Genomic DNA, 11364 nt, shown 5'->3' with positions numbered 1-11364 from the left:
CCTCGGGTTGTGAATAGAGGGTCCCTGTACCAAGGGTTTCTGCTGAATATTGTTACAAAAATGACTAGGCAGTCGCGGACAATTGTCCAGGGGTTGTTCATAAGGAATTAACCCCCAAGCGGAGGTGTGAAAACCATGCCGAAAGCTGAATAGTACCTGGGTGTGGTGTCTAAAACAGTGATTCTGACATACCGGGCGACCTCTCAGAGTACGCAGCCTTATCCTTGCATGCGGGGCTCTACAAGGATGGACGAACCCCTTTCCCTAGCTTCTTGTGGGAACAACAATGGCAACACCAAAAATAAATGTAGTAAGTACGGTTCAAAGCAACAGAACGCGCAGGACTCCCGACAATGGGTCGGCCAACAATACCGACCACTCTAGAGCTGGGGAAGCCAATGAAAATGGATTCAATGCAATGGATCGACGGAATCTCGGGACCTTTAGGTAGACGAAGCGGCTCAATCGCGACTTGCTAGAGTGCTACGATGCGAGTGTGGCTCCTAAATTGGGTTACATCGCACGACTCCAAAAAAGGGGTTATGTAAGCGGAACGCCTACTTTGCCACAGCCAGAACAAGTCGGCAACAGAGAAAGAGAGGCGACAGTAAGACCAACCGCAGGCAGGCATCCGATAGAAGAAGAGCGATGCTTTATGACCCAGAGAAACATCAACACCCAGGATTCTCTGATGCCTAAAGATCTGGCTAATATGGATGCTTCAATGCATCAACTCGCCATAAAGATAGGCTGGACAAGACAGTACGCGTCCCGCATTCAGTGTGTGATTGACTACATCACATCTGGCAGGAATTTTACCGACAAGGTTCGAAAGTTCGCGCGCGAACTTTGGACCCGTTATCACATACTTAACAAGTCAAAGCTGCTGAACATCAGACATTATATTGTTGAGAGAATACGGATACTATCTGACGCTAAACGATGTCTAGAACGGAGAGAGCGGCGGGTCAGAGAAAATCAACAGTTTCTCTCCGACCCATCTCGACTCTTCCAAGACCCTCCAGTTACTATCGACCACCCGCCCAAACCAGAGGAGGTCGAAATATTTTGAGAGAAGTCTACGAAGTGAAGCATAGGCTGATGGAAGAAGGTTCCTTCAAGCCATCAGCATTTGGCCCATATTTTCACCTCATATTTAAATTCGAAGGAGCCAATTCCAGAGTGGTTGGTGGAAGGGCGCAAAATACTCCTTCCGAAAATAGGCCACTTAGCTGACCCGAAGAATTACAGGCCAATCACTTGCCTGCATACACTGTATAAGATATTCACAGCTATCCTAAATGATAGGATTGTTCGGGCAATTGAACCTTTGTGGCAAGAAATGTATAAACCACGGAGCTCAAAGAAAGGTGTAGTAGGATGTCGGGAGAACCTGCTCATCGATAAATGTGTCTGCAAAGATGCAGCATCCTATCAGTGTAACCTATCGATCGCCTGGATTAATTAACGGAAAGCTTTCGATTCGACCTTTCATAAACTTATTATCTGTCTTTTGGAAAGCTTAAAGGTTCATCCGAAAATCGTGAGGCACATAGAGAGATTGATGCAACTTTAGAAAAGCAGATTTACTATCTCATCTGGAAAAAATCATGTGACAACTAACAAGGTCACCTTTCAGAGAGGTGTCTTTCAGCGCGACCCCATGAGCCCACTCCTCTTTTGCCTCACATTATTGCCACTATCTCTAGCACTTCACCATTCCGACGGGTACTTTTTCGGCAGACCTGCAGATCGAAAGTCACTCATGTATTTAACATGGACGACCTTAAGATCTATGCTAACAACAAAGAGCAACTACAGCTAGCTCTAGGGATTGCTGAACGATATACGAAGCAAATTGGAATGGAATTTGGGTAAGACAAATAACCAAGATTTATTTGAAGCGAGGAAAACTTCATGGCATCCCTGAAGACCCTGAGCTCGTTGATGGAAGCGCTATACGACACCTTTGCGCTGGAGAGACTTATACATACCTGGACGTGCCACATATTGAATTTTAAATGTCTTCACAACAGGATTATTCTGGTATGGCACATAGAGTCTCAAATGGAAGAGACCCTCTTCTTAAAATGGTCAGGAAGCACGAAGAAGTGGGCAAAGGAGCTTTTTTTTACAATTCTGAGGAGGAGACTCCTGAAACACTCGGACTTAACTTCAGTATTACGGGCTAACTTTTACTTTCCTTAAATCACCCGGATTGAAGTCTGGCACGGAGGGTTTCATTTTGGCATGTCAAGACGGTGTCATTTCCACCTTAACATACCGTCGCCACATTTTAAGCCAAGACTTTCCCGATGATATCTGCAGGGCGTGCCATGCACACCCCGAGTATTTAGCATGCGAGAACAACCTTTCTCCAGAGGCACAATAAGGCACTAAGAGTGCTTTATAACTGTCTGAAAGCTGACGCTGTTAGTTTTAACTCAATGTTTATCATATGAGATAGTAAATCTTGTTTTCCAAAGGGGCATCAATCTCTGTATGCACTTGACGATGTGCCGATGAACCTTTAAGCTTTCTAAAAGAGAGATGATAAGTCTATGAGTATAGACTTATCATCTGTCTTTTGGAAAGTTTAAAACTTGAATCGAAAGCTTCACTTTCTTTGAGCCACGTTGTACGTGCATTTTTTACCACACAGGTCTGATTGTCAAAACAACCCTATAATTTAAGATAGCTGCGAAGGTCTTATACAGTGTGTTCAGATAAGCGATTGGCCTGAAGTTCTTCGGGTCAGCTAAGTTGCCCATCTTTAGCAGGACTTTTTCCACCTCCTCTTAATTGATAGGTGGGCATTCTTCCTTAAGTTTTATGAGGGTATTCATAGCTAATTAAAGCTATTTATGTTCTTTGAGTTTTCATCCAGTCAATGACGAACTTCGTAGTCTTATCTCAAAAATGCTTCAACCTAATCTGGTTTAGGCGGATTGTCGACAGTAGCTGGAGGGTCTTTCAAAAAATTCGAGATGGGTCAGAGAAAAACCTGTTGGTTTTCTCTTACCCAGTTCATTCACCGCTCTAGACTTCTCCTAGCGTCAGATAATACCCATATTCTGCCAATAATATGCTGCCTGCTGCTAAGCATACAGTTTTGCATGCGAAATCAGTCAATTGTCCCTTGCAGACTTCTTTTTTGTGGGCCTGTGTGACCAGAAATTCCCTAGGCTTTTCTCTACATTTTGCATCTAGAGAGAAAATGGAACAAGCCCGAAAAATTTGGGGTGCAAATTTAGATTAACACGCAAATCTGCAAAGGATACGGCATTTTAAATATTTTTGCCCGTACAAATCTATATGATATGAGGAAGACCTTAAATTTTCCTAGAATTGCCCAAGCTAGGGAAAACAGAAGGCACACTAGATAATTTCTGTATACAAATTAAGTCTCTATAAGTCGCGACACTCAAGAACATAACATCCATGTGTCTATTTCCGCATATACTGTTATTATCAAAATAAAGTTCCGAATATCCCTAGGGTTTCCCCTATTTTTTGCATCTAGGGTAAAGTGAGAGGTGTAGGAGAAATTCAGAGGCCAGATTTAAATTCGGCAGTTCAAAATCCATAAACGTAGCCTAGTCACATGTCTCGTGCATAATTCTAATAAATCCCCTTAACTCGGAAAAACGGGGCCTCGTCCTTCTCGCCCAACGTACCCCGTCGCTTCCCTCGCGAACGGCGTAGAAATGCCGGCGGAATACTTGCAATTCTAGCCCGCGCTTACGGAGCGAACCGACCGCTTCCCTCAGCTTAGCACCTACGCCTCCCTTGTTTAAGATAGGCATCTGTTAGGTTTCACCCATGGTATCGAATTTGATGCCTGTCGCGCAAATTCGAACTGGTACGGTCATGAGTCCTTTTCCAAATTAACGGGAATCTCATCCGGTCGTCTTCCACGTTGTGTAGCAAGCCACTGTACTCATGATCGTGCCTGAATGATGGTGGGATGCTGGCTGGTACTAGGTGATAGATTTTGAGTCTGGTTCTCTCTTTGTCGTTGACTCCGCAATGTTCTGGATGAGCATCGTTTGTCAGATAAATCATAGATAAAAAAAAATAAACATTAGATTAGCCTCAAATTAACTTTAACTTGGACTTGGAGTTCTAATCCTTTTTAACTCAAAACGCTAACTTGATTCTGAAAAGATGGACAAATATCGAACCGTGAAGAGCCGTTTACAGAACGTTTAGTTGAAAACTGCAACGTTACATTGCTCACTATTTGAGCGCCAATAGATATTGGATAGTGAACGAAGAGTGAGTAATAAGTATTGTAATAGTGAGAACAATAGTGAATTAATAGGTTTTTGATAGTTTTCGAATAGTCAATTTTCGTAAAGGTTACTTATTAGGATCTTATCGGAAACCCGCCCTGTCAAAAAGTTTGTAGGTAGGGCCATGTATATAACCTAGAAAACAATTCTAGCGTACCATGTGCTCCTGGCGCAGGCACGCCGGGCATACTTTCACGCGCGCCGTGCGTTCAGATCAGCAAGCAGATGTATCGTCCATGGAGGCGCATATGCCAGGCATGTTGTGTAACGCACGTGCATGCACGCATGACGCAAACACTCAGTGCGCGTGCGAAAAGGGTCTTAAAATGGTTTATTTATAATAAATTAAAGTACGAAAAAGATTTACTTTGAAAGTTTTATTTCGAAATGGAAAATTATGACATATTTAATGTTCTTTAAATATGTCATATTTAAAGAATGATCTTTTTAATTTAATGTTAATGTTATATTACAAATAAACAATTTTAAGACCCTCTTCGCACGCGCCGATGATACTAACCTATTTAATATTCTTGTTTCGAACGCAAGATTAATATAAATCACCGTTGAATTTGCATATTCGACGAAAGCATCAAACCGCCGAAATGGCATTACTTTAGAGTCGTTAGACTTTAAAGAACAAGCACTATAAAATTCGCCAGTGATGGCAATGTGGCCGCCATTAGCTACTGCGCTTGCGTTAAGTTCACGCTTACCTTGTCCGGGGTTGACGCTGAATTCAAAATGGGTATAAAAAAGAATTCATTTTATTAAATAAATTGTAATTACAAAATGAACGATTGAATATTCATTATTTTGTTTACAATTTTAACTGCTTGTTAAAAATTTGATTTTTTTATTTTTAGCGAAAAATTAATTTTTTATAAGTAAGAATTTTTCGTAGGTCTTACGGTCTTCATTAATTAAAAGAATAAAACGAAATTACTGGAAAGATTGTTTATTGAAATTCTGACGTTTCGGCTCTCACTGCGTGCCTTTTTCAGAGAATCTAGATAAATAATAAAAAAATAACGATCTTTTCTTACATATAATTACAAATTTGTTTTTAAAAAAAGTAAAAGGAATTAAAATAACTGTCCTTATTTTTTTGTGAAAAACAAGAATGTATAATTTTGGAGTCAAACATCTGTCAGTAGTTTAGTGTCACTTTTTAAAAAACATGTACGATACCAAATTAAATTAAAATATACAACAAACATATAATAATAGCTTCATAAAAATTGAAAGACTTTTTTTTAGCAACTACATTTTAATTAACGGAAAACACAAAGTCCTTACAATGTTTTTGGACAACGAGGAACATATAGCAAAGTAGACAAGAAACATACATTAAGGCGGTAAATTCATTAATTAAGTATAAAGGCGTCATTTAAAGAAACTGCGAATGAGGAAAGCGCTCCAAAGTCATTGGAATTTTAATTTGGTTTTGTTTATTTTATAATACTTTGATATATTGTGTTGACATTCATAATTTCTGTTGGTAAATTAATCGAAATACTGTGAAATTTGTTTAAAAAAATGGATTCTATTATGTGTCTTTTATATGTGCCTTTTAAATCCATTTTTTTCTCTGGCAAGAATTTTAATATTGTTAAAATCAAGATATTGGTTTAAGTTCCAACAATGTGGTGAAAGACCCGTATTGAAATTTCCAATTCTAAAATCTCTTATATGTACTAAAACTGTAGTTTTTAATCTTCCATTGTTTCACCAATATAAACTTTTTCACACAAATTACATTCAGTGAGATATGCAATTTCAGACAAATTTTAGGTACTATTAATATCTTTTTGATTAAGTAAACATTTTAAAGAGAGTTTTGATTACTAAAATAAATATTCGTGTTGAATTTTTTTAACTCAATAAATTTAATTGTCGTGAAAAAGTTTATATTGATAAAACAGGTAGAAGATTAAAAACTAGACTTTCGGAACATAAAAGAGATTGGAGAGTTGAAAATTTCAATACAGATCTTTCACAAAATTGTAAAGACATACATATAAAAGACGAATAATAGAATCCATTTTTATAAACAAATTTCACAATATATCGATTAAATTACAACCAGAAATTATAAATGCCAACAAAATATATCAAAATATTATAAAATAAACAAAACCAAATTAAAATTCTAGTTACTTTAGCGCGCTTTTCTCATTCGCGGTTCCTTTAAATGACGCATTTATTCTGTATTAATGAATATACTATGTTATCTGTTATGTGGGTCATAAGAAAATATACCTTGAGAGCATAGCCATGGGTGTAACATTCAACCCAGCCATGAGTATTGCAAGTGTGATTCCTGGCGCCTCCTTCTCTATCACATTTTTGGTTGCTTCAGGAGTTATATCTCTGTCAGCGAAACCTGTACCTCCCGTAGTTAAAATTACGTGTACATCGGGTTTTGAAGACCAGGTTTTCAATACGGACTGCATCAGAATAAGATACATGCATATATCAGAGTGATCACCTCATTTTGAACAATTATGATTCACGTAAAAGTTGTCCAACTTACTTCTATTATCTCTCTCTCATCAGGAACGATGGCTTTGTAGGAAATTAGACCTTGGAGGATTTGACCACTTTTTGTCTCTGAGTTCGTTACCAAATTCGTTAGCAACGGTCCACTTAAATCTTTACTTTGGTCAACATTGCATGTGTCGCTAACTAAAACATTAAATAAAGCGTTCATTAATAGAGTTTTAATAATTAAAAATATTTATCGTCTTGTAGACACTTCAGTTTACTTGAAAATCAATTCTTACAGATATATTTGCCGAATGATATTAAGTGATATCTTGAGCTTGGACCACTACATGGATTCAGTAATAAGAGGGATCATGAAATAGAGAATATATTTTTGAATAATTTCGTAACATTTATTTTGTAGGCTGATAGTATGTCTTTGTTATATTTAGAAAAGAATCTTTAAAAACAGAAACTTCAAAAAAGACAAATTGTGTACCCGAGCTGTACAAATAAAAACATTAAAGAAAAGGATCTTTACAATTTTAAAATAAAGTAACGACTTCTGGTTGATGGGGTTTGAATGTTAAACTTAAATGCCAGTGTATTCAGTGACTCGAAACGCTACATGTGTCGGTAACGAGACGAAGGACCTTGCACAGAATGCATGGGAAATTGTCTTTTGGTGGATTTAGTTCTAACTTCGTAACTTTGTAGGCTATCAGGCATCAACGCATAATACATATCCGTGTAGCACTGAAAGCAAAAAGGACGACAAAATCAGTATGACGTATTAAAATGTGACGAATATTACGCCCGTCTTATGAAGCGCGCTTCTCGCTAAGGCCGAACGTTAAGCGTTTAATATTTTTAATCAACTGCGACACTCACTGTTTCGGGACAGCAACGGTGATAAAATAAGGTAAGTATCAAGTGCGGGAATGCCAATCATAATAACTTCCCTCTTCTCGCAACAGCTGTTCGAAACATATATGTGGTCCACTTCTCACAATTTTCGAACGCGAAGCGCTCAATACTTCGAATTAACTGCAACACTCACTGTTCCAGGGCAGCATCGGTTCCAAGATAAGGTAATGTAATGTAATGTAATGTTTACCACACTTTAATGCGTGATACTGATTTATCGTCGTTTTTGCTTTCAATACTATACAGATATATCTTATGCTCTGATTTTGAGCGCTTGGCACCGTATAGAGTTAAAACTGTCCATTTAAAAAAAATGTATTTATAGATATTTCAGTGGGTCCTTATAACCTACAAAATTACCAAGTTATAACTAAATCCTCTGAAAGACATTTTCCTATGGTTTCTGTGCGGGGTTCTTTAAAAATAACAGGATAAATTCTAAAAGTTAAGACAATTTTAAAAAATCTGCCCTCATCGCACACACATTCTTATCGCACGCTGCACACGCGGCTCTCTGCGCTCACAAGTTTGAGCGAGACCAGGGGGCGCATCTGTCGAACCTCGCGCTTCGTATTCGGACGTTTATTCTTTTCTCTCGAAAGTTTCTACGTAATGAAATACACTTTAAGATTAAATTGGTCAAAGTTCTTTAGGCTTCGCGGTAAAAATTCTCATTGAGAACCTCGCGGTTTGAACTCGATTTTCGACTAACATTTTAAAATCATCAAAAAATGCTTAAGGAAAAAATGGTAGGTCCTTTAAAAATCTACGATTCTTCTGCTAAACCTTTTTACTTATCTTTCTTCGTTTGGCTTGAAATTATAATTTCCGCCTTATTCACTTTCGATGCAAAAAAAAACCAAAAAGAAGAGTCCTATCAAAAAATGATTACTACAGAAATCGTACGTATTTATAAAAGCTTCAATTATTCTATTAAGCTTTTTCACTCATTTATCGTCGCTTCTACCGTTTTTCGAGAGTTATCGTGTCTGCGAACGTACGAACAGGCAGACCGGCAGACAAACAAACAGACACCATCGGAAAACTTGATTTGATTATCAATGATAATCAAATTGAGTGCCATCAGTTTAAATTTAAAGCTCCAATTAGTTTAATGTTTATCATGAATTTCGCAGAGATTGACAGAAGGCGTGACTCAGAAATGAATGATTTAGAAAACCCGGTTAAAAGGATGAGATCTTTTTACGTATTCAGTACAAAATTCAACCAAATTGAATCACACAAAAGTGTTTTTACAAAATGCAAAAATCATAATGATTTTTCGAAAAAATATACGATCTAAAAAAGTAATTATATATCAACTTCGCATGGATAAAACTAAAAGAGACAAATGTAATAAAACCACGAAGAAATTTAAAAAATCGGGTCTAAATTTGTTAATCACAGAATGACGCATAATGAACTGCATAACAGAATTAAATTTATTTCTTGAAAAAAAGATCCTACTCCATCTTCACTCCATTGGGAATCGAACCACAAAACTTCTGATTTCCGGTCAGGTGCTTTTCCAATTAAGCTATTAGAGGGATCAGAATAAGGACTCTTAATTCAAGAAGATAACGCTAACTTTTAGCTAGGTATTACTGGTACAAGTAATTATTTTTAAACTAATCTGCTATATCATCAGAGATGGTAACCTTACCGATAGTAGATCAACCCTCCAAACCATGAAGGCAGAAAATCTACACAATGTCGATAAAGTTAAGAATCTTTAACAACAGAAAATGCTTAACGTCTTAATCAGACTAGATGGAAAATAATATTTTCAAATTAAAATTATTTCTTGAAAAAAAGATTGCAAAACTTCTGGTTTCCGGTCAGGTGCTTTTCCAATTAAGCTATTAGAGGGATCCGAATAAGAACTCTTAATTCAAGAAAATAACGCTAATTTTTAACTAGGTATTAATGGTACAAGTAATTATTTTTAAACTAATCTGCTATATCATCAGAGATGGTAACCTTACCGACAGTAGCTGCACTAAAGAATATAAGATCCATGTGTCTATTTTCGCGTGTATTGGTATTATCAAAATAACGAACAGAATAATCCTAGGTTTTTCTCAATTTTCTGCATCTAGGGGAAAACTGAGGCATGTACAAGAAATTCTGAGGCCATATTTGGATTCAGCGGCTCAACATCCATATGGTTAGCCTGGTCACTTGTTTCCTGCAGACAAATTTTGTTATCGCTTGTGGAACCAGAAAATCCCTAGGCCTTTTCCTACTTTTTGCATCTAGGGAGAAAATGGTAAAAGCACGGAAAACTTAGTGGTCAAATTTAGATTTAGAGCGCAAAACTGCAGAGGAAATATATCATTTTTGTTATTTTTTGCTATATAAGTCAGTATAACATGAGGAAGACCTTGAATTTCGCTAGATTTATCCTAGCTAGTGGAAACGGGAAGCACAGTGGGGAATTTTTGTGCATGAAAGTAGTCTTTGCGAGTGCGAACACATAAGAATATGACACCCGTACATTTATTCTTTCGTATACTGGTACTATCAAAATAATTTCTACAGTATCCCTAAGGTTTTCCCTATTTTCTGTATCTAGAGGAAAACTGAAACATGTAGGTGACATTCTGAAGCCAGATTTGGATTAAGCGGCTCGAAATCCATAAGTTTCGATAGGACACATTTTTTGCTGGTTTCATGCATTGAAAATGAAGGTCAACAATTCTAATTTTAAGCCAAGCAACGACAGATAAGCAGAATACATTCTCCGAAACAACTTTTTGATAGGTTTTAATAGATCATTTTGGTTTAACTTATCAAAAATACCATGAAAAAAATCTGCCCGTTTAGCGAGCACATTATCATCACGCGCAGCTCGCTTCTAGTCCCGGATCCCACTGCGTCTTTATGAAGGTGAGAAGGAAACGTGATAAAAGGTAGTGTAAATGAATGCTGAGACGTAGACCCGCACAAGAATTGGCGAAAAAGAAAATACAAGTCTTGGAAAGTGAATTAAACAGCTTGTATGTACAACGCGAGTCTGGCCTTTCTTCGTCTGAAACTTAACAAAAAATCATAAACCTTCGGAAAGCTTTAGTAGAAGAAAGAAAACAATCGAAACATGAACATGAACTTTTGAGGGTGAAGATGCAAAAGTATCTCCGTGTTGCGTAGAAAGTAAAAGAGCTTTGAGTGCTATATTAAAACATGTTGGAAAATTTGATATATTTTTATTTCGAAATTTTTTTACATATTCAAACGTTTCACATAAATCCGCTTTTTCGCAAAGATAACAAAATTTGAAAAAATTAAGCCAAAATACATGAAACCTCCAGAATTTAAAATATTCAAGTAGGATATTTAAAATTCCTACAGTTTTGGAATATTTAAAGACGTGTACATTTTTTGAACTTCGAAATGTTTTGTATGATCGTGAAAATATACATGTTTTTTTGAAATTATAAGATTGGCTGAATTTAAAAAAAAGCTGATTTTCATATATATATAATTAAAAATTTGTCATAAGGACAACCGCAGGATTTCGCCGGGAGCGGGTGCTAATCTGAAAAACTGCACACGCTTCCAGCGAAATCGCGGTAAAATTTCAGCCATAACCACGTCTCACAACCGTGAGATAGGTGGTTACAGTCTGTAACGGAATCAATACGACGATCCAGCA

General features: G+C 37.1%; 1 protein-coding gene across 3 annotated transcripts in view; it reads right to left on the bottom strand.

Moving 5' to 3' along the window:
* LOC117174240 (gephyrin) overlaps positions 1-11364 on the bottom strand; it is a 309691-nt gene that overhangs the window by 257658 nt on the left and 40669 nt on the right. For all 3 annotated transcript variants that reach the window (XM_033363135.1, XM_033363137.1, XM_033363138.1), the window contains exons 2-3: positions 6832-6983; positions 6558-6745 (exon numbers count right to left, since the gene is read on the bottom strand). In XM_033363135.1, coding sequence (XP_033219026.1) covers positions 6558-6745; positions 6832-6983 — 340 coding nt within the window. The remainder of the gene's footprint in view (positions 1-6557; positions 6746-6831; positions 6984-11364) is intronic.

The sequence above is a fragment of the Belonocnema kinseyi genome, chromosome 6 (genome assembly GCF_010883055.1).
Source record: "Belonocnema kinseyi isolate 2016_QV_RU_SX_M_011 chromosome 6, B_treatae_v1, whole genome shotgun sequence".
Classification (NCBI taxonomy): Eukaryota; Metazoa; Arthropoda; class Insecta; order Hymenoptera; family Cynipidae; genus Belonocnema; species Belonocnema kinseyi.
The sequence above is the reverse complement of the archived record's forward strand: the minus strand, read 5'-3'. Positions and strand labels throughout refer to the sequence as shown.